This window comes from Calonectris borealis, chromosome 10 (assembly GCF_964195595.1).
Source record: "Calonectris borealis chromosome 10, bCalBor7.hap1.2, whole genome shotgun sequence".
NCBI classification, from domain to species: Eukaryota; Metazoa; Chordata; class Aves; order Procellariiformes; family Procellariidae; genus Calonectris; species Calonectris borealis.
Window position 1 is genome coordinate 11,312,826 of NC_134321.1, and position 16,575 is coordinate 11,329,400.

General features: G+C 47.3%; 1 protein-coding gene across 1 annotated transcript in view; it reads right to left on the reverse strand.

Annotated features, from left to right (window-relative positions):
* Positions 1-16,575, reverse strand: part of PLXNB1 (plexin B1) — a 59,984-nt gene that overhangs the window by 13,088 nt on the left and 30,321 nt on the right. Inside the window, exons 8-24 of the mRNA XM_075158836.1 lie at positions 16,345-16,453; positions 16,143-16,251; positions 14,664-15,524; positions 14,111-14,236; positions 12,883-13,005; positions 11,778-11,871; positions 11,360-11,526; positions 10,159-10,310; positions 8,154-8,259; positions 6,253-6,389; positions 5,437-5,613; positions 5,071-5,239; positions 3,693-3,935; positions 2,161-2,337; positions 1,669-1,817; positions 1,179-1,279; positions 155-372 (exon numbers count right to left, since the gene is read on the reverse strand). Of these exons, the coding sequence (XP_075014937.1) occupies positions 155-372; positions 1,179-1,279; positions 1,669-1,817; positions 2,161-2,337; positions 3,693-3,935; positions 5,071-5,239; positions 5,437-5,613; positions 6,253-6,389; positions 8,154-8,259; positions 10,159-10,310; positions 11,360-11,526; positions 11,778-11,871; positions 12,883-13,005; positions 14,111-14,236; positions 14,664-15,524; positions 16,143-16,251; positions 16,345-16,453 (3,218 nt within the window). The remainder of the gene's footprint in view (positions 1-154; positions 373-1,178; positions 1,280-1,668; positions 1,818-2,160; positions 2,338-3,692; positions 3,936-5,070; positions 5,240-5,436; positions 5,614-6,252; positions 6,390-8,153; positions 8,260-10,158; positions 10,311-11,359; positions 11,527-11,777; positions 11,872-12,882; positions 13,006-14,110; positions 14,237-14,663; positions 15,525-16,142; positions 16,252-16,344; positions 16,454-16,575) is intronic.

The following is a 16,575-nucleotide window of genomic DNA, read 5'->3' on the forward strand; positions in this document are numbered from 1 at the left end:
AAGACTGTCACAGCTGCTGGCTCTCGAAAGAAGTGGTGCTGCAGGGAGCTATTCAGGAATGAACTCGAACAGACACTGCCCACTTCCTGCCACCAGCTGCCAGTGACACAGCCCTGACCCCACAGCAGGCTGCAGGCAGAGAGGGGGACATTACCTTGGTGAGGAAGAGCTTGCTGTTGAGTAGGTTGGAGAGCTGGACCAAGCCCTGCTCCACAGTTTGCCGCCGGCACTCAGGGATGTCCAGGTCCCTTTGCAGTGGTGACTCACGGTGGCCCGGGAAGAAAATGCGCTCTGCATAGGACTTGTAGTCCAAGAAGGGGATTCCTGTGCCCACAAGGTCACTTGTGAGGTCCATCATCTCAGTCATCAGGTCTGAGGGAAAGCAAATGCTCATGAGGTTGACTACATGATCACACAACTGACGGTGCAGAGCATGAAGTGCAGGAACTAGGGCCAGCTGGATGGGACTGAGGAAGAATGTTTCTTGTTGGGAAGAGGCACATTGGGGTCCCATTGCTAGAACATTTAAAACTAGCTTAGGCACTGGGAGAAACTGCTTTAGGAAGCTTTCAGCCTTGGGGAGGAACCAGAAGATGAATTTGGTGATTATTCTCATTTACAGTTGAGGGCTGGCTTCCAGCTTTATAAAGAGGAAGGCACTGTTCAGTACAGATCTGTGGTTACAGGCATTACCTACATCAGAGGCAGAGTATTAAGAGATCTCCTGCTCCTCACTGCTTCCCACATTAGTTGGGGATTACAATCTGAGTCACCTGCACAGTTTTAGAGCCCCAGGTCTCCCACACAAGGGTTCACTGCTGTAAGCAGCTGAAGCACAAGGTTTGCGGGCCCAAAATATGGGGTATAATTCAACTTGCCCTACACAGACTGGACTAGCTGTCCTTAAGGTCTTTCCAAGTGCGCTGTCTTGACCTTTAGCTCTTCATCTGAGTCTGAAGGATGAACTGGAGAATCAGAGGGGTCAGTATAGATCACTGTGCTCTGAATTAAAGAGAAGAATTAAAGATGGAAGAACTTGGCTATCTGTTTCAATGCATTAGCACAGTATAAACTTATTGCCTGCTCTGAGCTACCCAAACAAGTATGCAGGAAGGGAAAGAACGATAGGGCCAAGAGCTTCCCTGAAGCTGCAAGAACCTAGGAGCTCTGTGACTGACCTGTGAATTCCTTTTTGCATCTGTCCCGAACACTTGTTTCCAGGTTTTCCAGCTGGATTTGAACTTTCTTGTAATCCCTGAGAGCCTGTTTGCTCTTCCTCCTGCAATAAGAAGCAGAATTGTTCCCAGTGGCTCTAGCCCAGGGATTGTCCTTGCCAACTGTTTGTTGCTGCCAAGGATTCCAGGGCAATTGGTGTTGAGGTGATTTCTACTGAACATCTCCTTTACAGGATACTAAACAGTGTTCTGTAAACTAGATGTGTCTCTTGGAGCACCCGTGAGGTGGGGGCTCTGAATGAACCACAATGCAGGCTGCGACCAGTAGGTGCAACATGCCTCACACATCCAACACCACCAGGGGCTCAGAATTTGGCACAAAATAAAGAATACTGGGATCTTGTTTAGGCCCAAGATGTATACGCTTGGCCACATCCACTGAATAATGTTGTAGAGGAACTTAAAGACCTCATACAATGCCAGAGTTTCTTACCTGTATATGAAGACGATGACCAGAACAATCAGTGCCACAAAGGATGCACCAACACCCAAACCAATCTGTGCCTCCAGCGGGAAGGTGAGCTGGCTTTCTGTGTCATACTGCACTCGGCCCAGGAGGAAGTTCAGGTTTCCCATCTGTACCTGTAAAAAAGCACGTGCCACAATGTAAGCTCAGTGCAGCAATGAAATGCAAAGCCACAAGGCTTCTCCAGAATGGGTACAGGTGGCATACAGCTCTCTAGCAAAGCTGTTCCACAGCACAACTCCTGAATCCAGCTATACCATTTGCTTTCAGGCAATGTTTGGCATGTAAGAGTAAAGTTGAGAACAAGAGCAGCTCCTTGCCACCCCTGGTACCTCCCCTGTCCCCCACCAGGGCTTCTGCCTTTCCTCCGTTTCCCATCCCACTCCCTGCCTCCACCACTACTTCTTGCTTGTGCTTCAACAAACAACAGGATTTCTTGCGGTACTGCTGATTCCCTACCGTGAACTCTGGGAGCAAGTCTGTGCCCTCCCGCTTCGTGCGGTGCCGCGGAGCTGGCTGCTCAGAGGGAGGCTCACAGTAGAGATGATTCCTTGTTAGTGTCTTCACCACACAGATTCCTTCCCCAATCATAGCCATAACTTCATCCTTGGAAATAGCCAGATCTAGATTTTCCCCCTGGAACAGATGTGGAACAGCACATCAAATCTGGGAAAAAACAACTCTGCGTTTCCATGGCTCCAGAGAAGACGGAGGAGACCAACACCATAGGATGGAAGCAGCCTTTTTTCTTCTCTGACTAGGCTCGCATCTGAATTGGCTGCAGAAGTTCATTTTGTAAGCTAAAAAATTCACTTGCACACGATTTAGATTATAGCTTTAGGACCCGTACCATGCTGCATAAGTACAGTTATAAATAGCCTGTCTTCTTAAGGCTCTTCAGCCACAGCACAACTAAGCTCAACTCTTCACTCTGTGTGTATATGCATATACACACAATGTGTATGTATTTTTAAAGGTAGTCTCATGTCAGTTAACCTAAGCACTCAGGTGAGTCAATCAATGCCTTTCAAAACTGTAACACATTTATGCTATTGTTCTTATCTGCTATAAAAATCTGCTTTAATTTGGGGGGATTAACACTTTTTTTTTTTTAATAAAACCATGCTGACTGATGTTAATTACATTTTTATATTTTAATGCTTTCTAAGCTGAATCCTGCAGCAGCATTTTCATGCTTTTGCCCAGACCTCTATCAGGGTATCCTGACAGGTTGGTAGATCAACCTCCTTGTTCTCTGAGAGCTTGCATCTTGTTAGCCCTCTTTCAGTCTTCTCAAATTGTCCTACTTCTGCAAGATGTATTCAATACCAATGGCAGCAGTCCAGTCATTTCTACACTAGTACATCCTCACAGTTTTTACTCATATGCGAAAAAAGAGCAAGTGGAGAAAGCGCATCTCCAGCTGCAGCCATTAACTTTCTTAATGAATACTGGACTAGAAAGTACTTTTCCATACAAAAGAAATACCTCAAAGATTTTTTTCTCACATGTACAGAAAAACCGTTAGCCACTCTGCCCCTTCCGTATCATCTTTAAAGAGTGATTTTCCTACCTCCACCTAGTAACAGGTTTTCCCTACTGCCAGGATTCTTTTATTCCGAAGTTACTTCTAGAGGAATCTTAAGTAGTTATGAAAAAGCTGGCAGCTGAGAATAGGATGTGGGGTTTATTTAGTACTAATATCTCATACACAAATAGTTTATTAGGATTAAAAATAAAAAAGCACAGAAGTTTCCACAAGCCCTATGAAGCCCTTAACAATGATTTATGGTCTCAAGAGGCTTTTTTGATGGACTCTTTTCCCTCTTCTCATGTACCATTTTTCATAGGCCAAAGTAGATGTGCTGTGACAGGTTGTAAGCCTGTCAAATGCTTTAAAACCTTGGATGCTGCATGACACCAATTTAAAACACTCAGGTTAGAAACAACTTCATACAAGGAACATTATTTCCAGTTTGTTTTTGTGTTACCTCCACAGAGATGACGCTTCCTGGCTTGTGACGATATGGTTTGGCAGGGTCTTCAGCATTCAATGGTTTTAGGATGGGGTTGACTTCATAAGAGAAGGGCATGGGATGCAATGAGTTGAAATCAAAGCTCAGATTATCCAAAATAAATTCCAGTTTGATATGGACACTCCGCAACAGCAGGTTAATGGCTGGAGTTTTGCACAGGATCAGGTAAGAGGAGTTAACAAGACATGGTTCTTCAAACTAAATGTGAAAGGCAAAAAAAGTGTCAGTAGCGAAATAATAATGCTTCTCCTGCAGCTTTGCAATACTTCCCAACCCTGAGCAATCTGGGGCCAGTCTGCATTCCTCACATGCGGAGCAACACCAGAGGAACTCTGCTTAATTGTAGAGGGAAAAATCTAAGATCTGAGGAATTCCCCATGTTCCTCTAAGGAAAGATTTCATAGCACTGGTTTTGTTGGAAGTACCTAGGTCTCAGCAGTAGGCATCAGCTCTGACGTTCCCTTGGCACCAAATTCTGGAGAGGCATCAGCTTTACATCTCCCTGCTCTGACAGAACAGGACCAAAGACCTTCAATGCAAGGCTGATTTCCTAGCCTGAATGCTTCTGCGAAAGTAGTAAAGTTCCTTCGTCCGGTTGGATATGTTTTATACATTTGGTGAAAGTATTAGAGTCAATTTTTTTTTTTCCTCCCCTACAGCCACAAATGCCTTCCTAAGAACATGGGTAAAACCAGCTATTATTGATGCATGTGCATCAGGAGCATATTCTCCCAGTTTATGTACAGGAAGCCCTTCATCATTTGCACTAATAATGCAAATCCTTCTTGTACTTTGGCTGCCAAACACCCTCTACCTCTACAAATTATGCTGCATGCTCTGTGACCTTGATGATCCCATCAATACCTCTGCAGTGACCCATCTCAGGCCACTGGCAGGAGAGCAGAAAATGTTGGTGGAACTGGTAATTTCATTGAACTCTGGCTGTTTTTGTATCTCGGAGTAAAAGAGAGCCCAGGGGCTACAGAGATGGACTGAACTATGCAAAAGGAAGAGTCTAGAGCATGGACAGGCTGAGCCACACAAGCTCTCTGGCTCAGCTGTAGATTTCTTTATCTCCACGCCGCTGCCCTGCTGTTTCTGTCCCCCATCACAAGTCCTGCACATCTCTAAGCAGAGACAGACCCAACTCATGGAAATGTTTGTGAAAGTGCTTAACCTCTCAGTCTGGCAGAGGACACTTCCACTTGGCCAAGGCTGTTGGTACAATCCAAGCAAGTGGGGGGAAAACCTTAGGGACAGAAAGTCCACCTCTCCAGAGCAACACATCAACCCTTATGCACCCTCAGCTCCACTAAGGGCTTTGCCATGCTACCTGCTGGACGCTGCACAGAGCATCCTCAGGGCACTCGGTGTCTGGGATGATTCTGCGCCATCGTCCCAGTCCTCGGCGCCGGCGTTCAGATGGAGAAACTGTAACTCGGATCTTTGGTTTCTGTACAACATCCAAATTGTATCCATGAACTCTGAGCACTCTCCCTCCACTGAAAAAGAAAAGTAGCTGGTCTTACCCACCTGTTATTCATTAGCTCTGTCTTGCCCATGCTCCCACCCTTCTGCTTATGCTCGTTCCTACAAGCCTGGCTTTACTCCAAAGTGCAGCTCAACAAACGGATGCCATTGGTGCTGTAGTACCTGCCTCAGCACACAGCCCTGGGGAAGGTGTACTCAGTCTTTCTACCTGAGGAAGCTTTTAGGTGGCTCGGCAAAAGTGATGTTGGGATCCAGCGTATATCTGAAGAGGGATCCTTCCAGTCTCCGCTCTTGGTCCCCATATTTGATAGTGACTGGGAGTTCTGCAGACACATTGCTGGGACTCGTCTGGCATGCCAACTGATCCTCTGTCATCTCAGAGAGGCTTGGAGAGACAGAAGAGAGAACAAGGGATTAACACAGCCACTGCAGAGACAGATTTTATAGTACTATGCCTTGCTCTTTACAGATAGTCTGTAAACCTCTTCTGGTATTTTCCTAAATTTAATGCCGAAAGGTCTTGTGCCCTATCTAAGCAAGCAATAATTGCTGGGCAGTTGTCAGTGAGCAGCATGTGGACAAAAAGCAGGTACAGCCACCGTCCAAACTGAAGAGACTGGAAGCATGCTACCAAGGCATGTGCACCTTCTCACCAGCAGTGCTGTCAGGTGTACGTGTCCCAGGATGCAAGAGAACAAGCAGCTCTTAGTGTTAGTCTGCAGGAGCCAGCTGCAGTTCCCCATGAGCAAAAGTAGAGCTGTCGGGATGGGGTATAGTCCTGTCAAGAGACATGCAGAACAGAGGCCGTGTAGCACTGTTCACGTCGAAGGGAACATGGGCAGGAATGTAAGATGGTCAAGGTTGCTGCCATGACCCTCAAGGGGAGGATCTCCTGGAACACAGAGGAGAGCAGAGCTCCAGCAGTCTGTGCTAAGGGCTGAGCCAGGCAGCATCACACCCTGCAGGGCTCTGGGAAGGACTCAGGGCAGTGCACAGCCAGCACATCGGCAGGCTCTGATCTTACATGTGGCAAGGGAGGTCTCCAAGCAGGACACTGATCTCGCTAGGATGCCCAGTCAGCAGCTTTGAGCCCAGAAGGGTAAGGCAGGTTCCTCCCGCTTTGGGCCCCTGAGTTGGAACAATGGATTTCAGCTCTGGGTTCTAGAAAAGGGAAAAAAAAAGAAAAAAGAAAAAAAAAGAGAAAAAAAGGAGATGAGTGACAAGGACCTCAAAGGATAAGTCAAGGAAAGAAAACAGCAGAACATGTTCAGTGACGTCTAGTGCTCTGAAAATAGAAGCTATAGATCCCAATCGCAGGCAGGCCTCAGCTAGGCTCCAGCAGCTACCTGACGGAGCAGAGGCGACAGAGGCGATCGTCACACCGGCAAGAACCACAAATCGGGGACCAGACTTTCCACAGACTGCAAAAGGCAGATGGGTGCAGCAAACAGCAGAGCTGTGAGCCTCACACACAAACCCTAGGATTAACAGTTCAAAGGGATTGTTCAGGTCAGTAACTGGATTAATAACTCAGGTTAGGAAAAACAAGGTAGCAAATAAATTGTCTGTTTGTCTAGCAGATGAGGAGATTACCAGCAGGGAGCCCTAAGAATTTGTGTTGAGACCTCTGCTGTTAAACATACTTGTAGGTGACCTGGAAAGGGCATATGAAATTTGATAAATTATTCAGAGTAACAAAAACTTAGTACCACTAAGGAGCTGCTGCTGCAGCAAAATTTAAAGGAACCAGAGCGGCACAAGTAAGTCATTGCTGATAAATGAAGGGCAAGATACATGAAGTGAGAAGGAGCAGGGAGACTACAGCAAAAAAGCAACCCAACCATATGTACACAGTTGTGAGTTTCAAAATAGCTCCTGACCATTCAAGAGTGCTTTGGTACCTATAACAACTCTACCAGCTGCAAGCACAGATCTCAACAAGAACACACCAAGTGGGAAGAATTACTGGGAAGGGATTTAAGAAAAAAGATTTTTATGCCACAGTAAAAATTCCATTTGCATTCGTATCTTGAACATAGTATGCAGTTCTCATGACCCTGCCTCAAAATGGTGATAATAGAACCAAAACCAAGAGCAACAAGCATAATCCAGTATACAAAATGGTTCTATACAGACAAAAATGGAACAGTCTAAGACTCTTCAGGCATCTCTTTCCCCCTTCCCATGGGAAAGGGAGACATGCAACTAGGTACCTAACTTGTAAGTTGCACAGCAAGGATGAAAAGCAAATAATTGTATCTGAAAACTACTTAAATATTATTTCATAGTTTCTGGGTCTAAGATATCAAGAAGTTATCAGAAATGTGTTTAAAAATAATAGGAAACATTTCTCCATACAATGCACAGTAACTTTGGACTTACTGCCACTAGCTGCTGAAGGTCAGAAGCTAAAAGTGTGTTCAAGCAGCAATTTGGAAATTAATAAAAGGTAAGTCAGAAGTCTTAGTAAGGTGTTAAAGTCATCAATTAAAAAATCTCCAAATCAGAAAGGTACCCTGTATTTTTCGTCTTTCTTTAAAGATTTAATAGATACCATTGTCCAAAAAAAAAAAAAAAAAAAAATCACTAGACTACAGAATCTTTAGTATTACCCAGTGCAGCAGTTCTTATAACCTAAAGAGGCGGGGGGAAAAAGAAAACCAAAACAAAAGCCCCCAAAACCACCACACAACACAAACACCAGAAAAATCAGATAAAAATACCAGCAGCAAGTGCCTGGTAGAGTCCCATAAGTTCATAGAATAGAATCATAAAATCATTAAGGTTGGAAAAGACCTCTAAGATCATCGAGTCCAACCGTCAACCCAACACCACCATGCCCACTAAACCATGCAATAGACAGCCATTTAGCAGAGATACTGGAAGAAACAGGGAGAGGTATTAAAGAAGCAATAGTTATGTTACCTGATAGGTGAAAATATGCCCAGAAACTCCACGTCCTCCTCCAGGCACTTCCACCACAATGTGCCCAAATCTCTCTGTCCAGCTCCCGCCAGTGACGCATACGATACTGCAGGGCAATCCAAGAACAGTGTCACGCCGTGGAAGAGCAGATGAGCTGTATCCATTGCATCATGTCCTAAAACCATCTAGCAACCTCAGCTCCCTTCTTTCAGCCTTATCACGTGCTCAGAATATACAACCAAACATTGAGAAACACCTTTAAAAGCTGGATTAGGTGCAGCAGAAAAAAGCAGGGGGTGGTTCTAAACAGGCCCATCCTATCCAAGATTATTCTTTCTGGGACAGACAGAATGAAGCCCACGAAGAGTCCAAGAACTCTGCTATTGTCCAGAGCTGATCAAATCAGTCACATCTGGAGTGACCCCAGGCTAGCAGTGCTCAATCCACACATTAGTGCTGTGTCTGATGCAGAAGAAATCTCAAGACTGCAGGTTTAGCTGGCACTGGTCTTCAGCCAGTGGCCTCTGGGACCAGCCAGTTCCCCTGATCTGTGCCACCCATTCTTCCCAGCCCTTTTTCCAGCCATAATTTGGTATGGGAGATGCTGACAAGGTGAAAAGTCAGGTTGTATTTAGAACAGGGCAGCAAAGAATCCCATGTAACAGCACTGATTTGCTAACAGAAAAACTGTTTCGCAGGAGACTTCCCAGCCTTCCTACACAGTAGGAGATTAATTTGTCTGGGCCTTGCTCAGGAGTGGGTTCCAGGTTCACAGCTATATCCCCTCAACCAAAAAGGCTCAGGAATTTGAACTTAGGCAGTGCAGTCCCAAGCCAGGACCCTGTGATGCCAGGTGATTTACAGATACAGAACAAAGACAGTGCTAACCCCAGAAAGATGATGCTCTAACTCTAGGATGAAAACAGAAAGCAGATGGATCCAGACAAACAAGGTGCACAGACAGGACAACACTGCTCAACACAGCAGGCCATTTCCCAGCAGGATCTTACCTGGCTCCCAGAGGGAAGGGTGCTACAACTATTGCTACCATGGAATGGAAAAACGGGTTTGTGATAGCTCTGATAAGAGGTTACTCACAATTGCTCTCCTCTTCTCCTGCTGGTTGCTTGGCTCCTCTCCCTCCCTTGTCCAAGGCTCCCACCTACCTGCCCTGCCACAGGCCAACTACACAAATATTCCTTTCTCCTTGCTTCCTAGCTACCCCCCAGTCACACCTCTCAACACCTGACTACACTGCCTAATTATATGGTCCTGCCCTGGCCAGACACACCAGCTACAGTTCTCTATCACTGACATTAGCTGGATTCAGCAGGACAGGTCTTTCTGTTTCTCATCCTCCTCCTAGCCACTACTTTTACAAGCATTGCGAGATCTGCCAGGCACTCCTAGACACCAGAAGAGGGGTGTAGGGCCCACTAGGACTCCCTGGTTTGTCCCTGGTTGAGAGGATCCTTTCACTGGGTTTGCTCCTGGGAGGTGGAAGTCTGGCTGGCAAGTGAAGAATGACAGTCTAGGGGTGTGCCCACTCAAGCAGAGGCAAGAATCTGTGCCGTACCTCCAACCACACGTTCCCATCCTCACCCTGTGTTAACATGGTCAGGATATTTTCCTAGCAGTGAGTGACACTTGCACGAGCCATGTCCTTCGCTTTACTGAAATCACCCTGTGGTTGGGAGAGACACCCACGAAACTGCATGGTTCCGAGCCTGTGACTCCCTGATCTGGCTGGCCTGCGGGCTCTGTGCTGGCAGCGTGGTCGGTATACGGCAGCACTGTTTGGCCATCGCCTTGTACACAGCCTTCTCTCTCTAAGGTCACTGCCTGAGTAACTAATCTGACAGTGACCTTACTCAGGGGCACTCCCTGGGGAACGGGCAAGGCTCAATACCTGCTAGAGCAAAGGCAATGACATCTCAGGCTGGTGTCAGCAGCCAAGGGAAAAGCCAGCGCCTGCCTCTGGGAGGAGGTTTCACAGATACTCTACCTGCTAGAGATCTCATACTCTTGAGCATCTACGGCACAGGGAATTCCTGCAACAGTGACAGTTTCTGCAATGTCTTGATGTTTCTGCCCGAGGTTTGAGCCAGTGATGGTGATTCTAGTGCCACCTTCCACTGGTCCAGACAGGGGGTACACCTGCAAAGACATCCGCGCATGTGTAAATGTCACAGTATCTCCGACCCCTGCAGTCTGGCAACTGATCTACAGCACAGGGCCCTTCAACTGCCCCATTACAAACTCTGCCCGCTTGGGTCACTGCTATGGATTCTTTTCACTGGCTTGGACTAGTACCAGGTTGCACCCTCATCAGAAGAAAGGCCATAAAGAACACCACAGTCGGAGCCTTCTTTCCCATACCTCACTGTTGCCAGCAGTCCCCCCCAGAGGTGATAATCCACTACAGACTTCTAAGGCAAGGATTGCCCCGCTTTGCCTTCTCGTCAACATGCTGACCACTCCATAGGGCATTTCTGCTGAAGAGTGGGAATGCACAAGCCAATACATGTTACTAGTATTGAAGCAGCAAGCACCATTCCCCCCTCAGCATCAGTACGACAATGAATTGCATGCTGCACAGACATCAAAGCTCTGTCCCTGAGCAGCATCCAAGATAAACTAAGACAAGATGCAGCACATGGATGTTGTGTGCCACCGGAGGGAGGACAAGCTGACAGCAAAAGGGACACAGGGCTACAGACACTTGTCATGTGGCAGTTAGCAAGAAACATTTAAAATAAACAGACAAAAATAATTAATTCCAGTAACCTGTCATGCCTTTCCCATCTTTGTTGTGCCGTTATCATTAGGTTTTGCCCTCCTTTGCCCCAGGCTCAGTTGAGCCAACCTGTTTCAGGGTCTGGCTCGGGACAGTTGGAGGATCCAATCTGTGGACCCTTTCCCAGCTCCTGAATGATTCTGCTCCTTCTGACGTGCCAGTTTCAGCTCGCATGAGATACAAATGCATCTTTCCCCACTGTTCTCTATCAGCAAACTGAAAGCCAGCACAGAAGTCTAGCATCCTCACAACACAGAGGGATCACGGTAGAATAGGACTTGTTCTTCAGATGGCCAATGTATTATTGAACTGCACTGTTCGCACTCTGAGTTCACAGCCCTTTGATTTCAACTGGAGAATGGAGCCCTCCTTGCCCCGGGTGCAGTACACTAGCAAGCAAGTTACTCACAGAGTGAATGAGAGGTGCTGGACACAGGTCTTCTATCTCTTCCTTGCAGGAGCCCCTGAAGATACAGCTGGGGTTGTCACCTCCACACCACACACAGTTGTACTTTGAGTCAGCTGTTTGGCAGCGGCTACAATCAGTGTGTCCCACAGAGCAGTTGTAAAAAGTCACTGCAAAGGAGAAAAATTCAGAGGCATCTGCAAACATCCCTAGTGCACAGAACAATCCAGCAACTTGGCATCTTGCACAGAACCCTCTCCTCCTCCCTCCCCTGTGACAAGAAACAGAAACGAGACTGTATGTTTTCCTTAGTTTCCCTGTGATAGGGCTACTACAGATGCAAAAAGCCTCATTCGAGGATTTTGCAATTCTCTTCCACCTCATCTGCTGTCTTTTTGCTGGGGAGGCATTGCACTCCTACCGTGAAGATCTGCAGCACTGTCCACTCGAAGGTGTCGTCGCCTCTGCACAAACACCACAGCGTTGAATTCAAGTTGAGGTGCTGTGTAACTGTACTGCAAAGACAAAGACCAACAAGACAAAGGACTTAATAGAGGCCAAACAAGCCAGCCGAACAGGCAAAAATCATCAGCATCCATCCTGCAGAGTGCACCAGCACATACAGCCTATACAGAGCTTCCCGTGAATGCAGACAAGGCAGCATTAGCTGGGGCAGTGGCAGCACAGGCCTGTCCTCACTGGTTCACGCACTCACAATTCTGCTCTAGAAAGAGTAGCAGGCATTGGTTCGCTAGGATGAACATTGAAAACAAATGTGTGCTCACAACAATACTTGTCTAACTTCCTAACTGCATTCCTAAATGGTTAATTTCTATCTACAAGCCACCTGCTCATAAAACTGCCCAAGCTGGCATTTCTGCAATTTCGGTAGAGCTGAAGATGTAGGATTACAATTGGTCTGCAGGGCTCGTGTGCACAAGAGCCTATGTTGTTCCTCTCCCTTAACTATATGAGTTTGTGAAGTAAATATATCACCTCTGCTTGCAAATCTTGCCCTAAGTAAAATCCATACATCATCCAGAGATGTACATGGCTGTTTTAATTTTGCCTGTTAATCTTACAATCCACAGGCTAGCTTCCACCTTAGCTTCCACTAAGAGCAAAATTGGTAGTAATAGCATTTTTCTTTTCACAAAAGAACCACCATCACAGAAGAAGTCATGATCCAGAGAACCACAAACAACAGTGCCTCAAGCTAAAGCAGAAGTGGCACTGTCCTGGCAGGTTGCAATGAGTGGTGATTCAGAGGCGGCATCATCCTGTACTACAGCAAATGCAGCAACAGGTTGTGTGGCTCAGACTGCACAATCTTTCTGCAAGTTGAAGATACCGGTATTGCCAGGCAGCAGCATCACAGATGAGGGCCCCATAGTGCTAAATATTCTACAAATATTTTTGCAAAATATGCTCTTTTCCCCAAGAGCTTGCCTTCCAGCCTGCTGTTTTGCTGAGCAAAACCAGCACCAGTGTGAACTCTGAAATGGCATTGTATTCCAAGCACTCACCTGGTTCATCTGGCAGGTGATATAACAGAGGGACTGATTTGTTTCTTCTCCTTCCACATAAGCATCCATCACCACTGTCCTCCCCTCCAAATTCAGGACACACTCATAGTCCCACTGCTGGTCCTGCAAAGGTGGTACACATGGCACCATTTCTCAACTACACAGAGCTTCCTGCTACATGACAGTGTACTCCTGCCTCTCCAATTCAGTACCTTTTACCAAGCGCTTACTGTGCAAGCGGTGCACTCCTTTCATTCCCTTCATTATGCCAACTCTATGCTACATTCAAGGGCTCTCTATGCTGTCACTGCCTCCATGTATGAAAGGTAAACCAACACAAAACAAAACACCTAGAAGGGAGCACGTGTATGTCAGTGCGGGGAGAACTCAGCATAGGAGGAGGAATTAAAGAAAAACCAGTGGGTCTGTGAAATTATGCCCGTATGTCTCTGTGAAACGCTAGCTTGGAAATGAAGAGTGGAGTACACAGATTAGGGCAGTGCACCTCAAAAAACACTACGTGTATTTTTCTTCTCTCTCTCCTGTAAATCTTCCACAGAATTGCTTAGACACTTCCTGTAAAAAAGATGGATATGCATCTGTAACCAGCTCTGAGCAGTGCAGTATATCAGGTTTAACATATAAAGTAACAATTAGTTTGTGGGCTGCATGTTCTGAGGCAGTTGTTTGTAAAAGGTTACTAAATCAGTCTTCTGTCTTGAGAAGCAAAGAATTTTTATCAGAGGCACACCCGAGAAACATAGCTTTCAAGGGTGGTTTTCCCCATTGCAGAAGTTTCAGGTAGGACAGGAATAGCCACATTAACATAAGCATGCCAGAAAGGAAAGGGAACAGATGACTTATCTTTAACTTATAGAGACACAAACAATCAGCAGAGATTCAGCAGGAAGTTATTCCAAGAACTACCATCTACAGTGCAGCACAGGTGCAACTTAATCCAAACGCATGCAGATCTTCTCCAGCAGGCTGGTGCACACCTGTACTCTCCCTTTCTCTGGGTGACCTCCTACCCACCAATAAACCCAGCTATGTAATTCTTTAATCACAGAAGTAGGTCATTCCTCTAGGTGTTTCTGCAAACAGGAGAAACCTAGACAGAGCCACAACTGTGTCTTACATGTATTTTTAGCAGTCCAGTGGACAGGTTGCCCAAACAGTGCTTTGCATTAATACAGTTTCTCAGTGCTGATGGTGTTGAGCTGACTACCTGATAGAGGTGGAAGTTCTTTCCCAGCAGGGTTATCTTCCTTGCCACGTTGACTGGAAACAGCGAAGATCCCTGGATTCCCTGCACACAGGGACATGCATCTGGACCCCAGCTAAGCTCTTCATTCTGAAAACAAACACAGGTCTTTAGAGAGGAAGAGCTCCATGGCTCTGATACAAGGAATCAAAGCCTAGCATGCCAACAGGGAAACAAGCCCTGCCTGAACGAAGACACGGCTGTGCTTCTTTACCATGAAGTTACAAGAAAGCAACGCAAGAGCCCAAAGAAGCGAAGAGCAGAAAGCTGTGAATATGCTGGACATCACAACAGCTGCCACCTTCAGGCCAGCAACATTTCTACAAGACCTGGAAACCTCACACACACTTTTCTTCCTCAGGCTGCCACTTCTCGCTCCGCACATTACAGCAGTCAGCTTCTACACTCTCAGAGGGCACAACCTCTCCTGTGTGCTGAAATACTAGACCAGCAGCCTGTATGAAAATTTCAGAGTGTTACAGCCTTAGACTGCGAATTACAAAGCCCAGCAACTTACCTCCTCCCAAAACTCAGGGGCATCATACTGATAGTCGAGGTCAGGGTGGAGGATCCTGGGAAAGTCAGGGACATCCCTCTCTGAAGAATCGCCATCGCCCGATAGAAGAGTGGAAGCAGAGAAGGGAGATGTGTCATTCTCGGCCTGCAGTAAATCCACCCAGTCCTCTGTGTCCTGGAGCTCCATGCCCTCCTCCAGCAGCCAGTCTGGGGGAGCTGATGGTGGGAGCTCTGAAGCAGGTAGTTCAGTTCCCAGCAATCCAGGAGAGTCATCAGAGGCAGCAGGGCCCCCCGGCACTTGGCTGGGGGTTTGGGGAGATGGGATGGCAGATGTCAGTGCCTCTGTGGTAGGAAAGGTACTCGGAGGCCACTTGAAACTGGTGACATGAGGGGAAGGTGTTACTGCTGCTGCAGACGTGTGCAGAGCGCTACCCACTAGGGTGGTGGGTGGGTCGGTGTGCCGTGGCTCCTGGGCAGTGGGTGGCCCTTCAGTGGGCAAGGCTGTGTGATCCACCTTTTTGGATGGGCTGGTGAGGAGAGATGCAGCAGGAGAAGTTGTCTCTGGCACAGTGACAGCAGGTTTGTCTGCTGGTGGTGGTAGAGGGGATTCTGTGACAGCCTGGAGAGAGGCTGCTTCAGTTGAGAGAGTCAAGTATGTATAGCTGAGGGTTTCTGTAGGCTCAGTCGTCGTATCTGAGGCTGCAGAGAGTGTGATGTGGTTGGGCTCCGTGGGGGGCACAGTGCTCGGTACCACACGCATGGGGGGAGTGATGGGTTTTGTGGCCACAGTTGGGGCTGTGGTAGATGACTTGGTGAGGGGAGCTGCTGAAGAAGGAAACACGCTTGAGGTTGGGATCTGGGCCTAGAAAAAAACAACATGGTGGTGTGAGAAGAGAGAAAGAAACGAAACAGAATAAAACCCAAGCAGAAAAACCACTCCATATTACTTCCTGCAGCAGTGTTCACGAGAGGCTGCTTCACCCTCTGGATTTCAATGAGAGCTACGTCTCATGCCACATTGTCTTGGGATGGGACTGGGGAATGCTCACAACGCAGAAGATCCAGCAACATTCCCTCTTCCCACAGATGCCTGCACTCGCCTCCACTCAGGGGGAGGTCTGCCTGCCTTCATCCCCCAACAAAACTGCAAGGCCACCTGTGGCAGCCCCAAACTGGGCATCGCTTCCACCTCCCCCCTGCCAGCTTGCTCTTGTCCCTCGCTTTGAAAACACAGGCTGGATAACCCCAGGAGAAGGGTGACCTGCTTCACCTGATGGCACTTCCCCAGAAACCTAGCAAGGCCTTGTAACATCAGGGACGCAGAGCCTTGTGTCGCTCCAAGGGGAGGCTTCGCTCCAACAGCTCACCTCCTTGCTTGATGTGACTGACAGCTGCCATTTTACCTGAGAAGAGATCTGACTCACTGCAACTCGCTGAGGCTGTTAGAACGCATAGGACTAGGACTGAGTAGGAGACGCACCCTTTCATTGTAGATAATGGTTCCTTCCTCACAGGCTGCTTTGTGGGTGCAGAGGTGCTGCTGGATGCACCAGTTACATCCCCAGAGACTGCTCACACACTTCTGGCACCTGGAACAACGATCGAAAAGCAGCTGCTGAGACGACCCAGGAAGGGACAGCCACCCTCCCTATAACTACAGACAAGAAAAAGCAGGTGCTCACGGTGCCGATTTCCACAGCAGGGCCACTGCAGCACAGTCATAGAAAGAGAAGTCCACAGAAGCAATGAAGATGTCATGGAAACGCACTACGAGCTTTATGGTGACATGATCTGAAAATGAAAATAAAAAATTCTTAGAAATGAAGCCACTATAAGTCTGCCATACTGTTAAGAGACACGGCATGCTTTAGGAAAGACACTGTCAAACATGCAGACAGATTCCCTTCCATGCT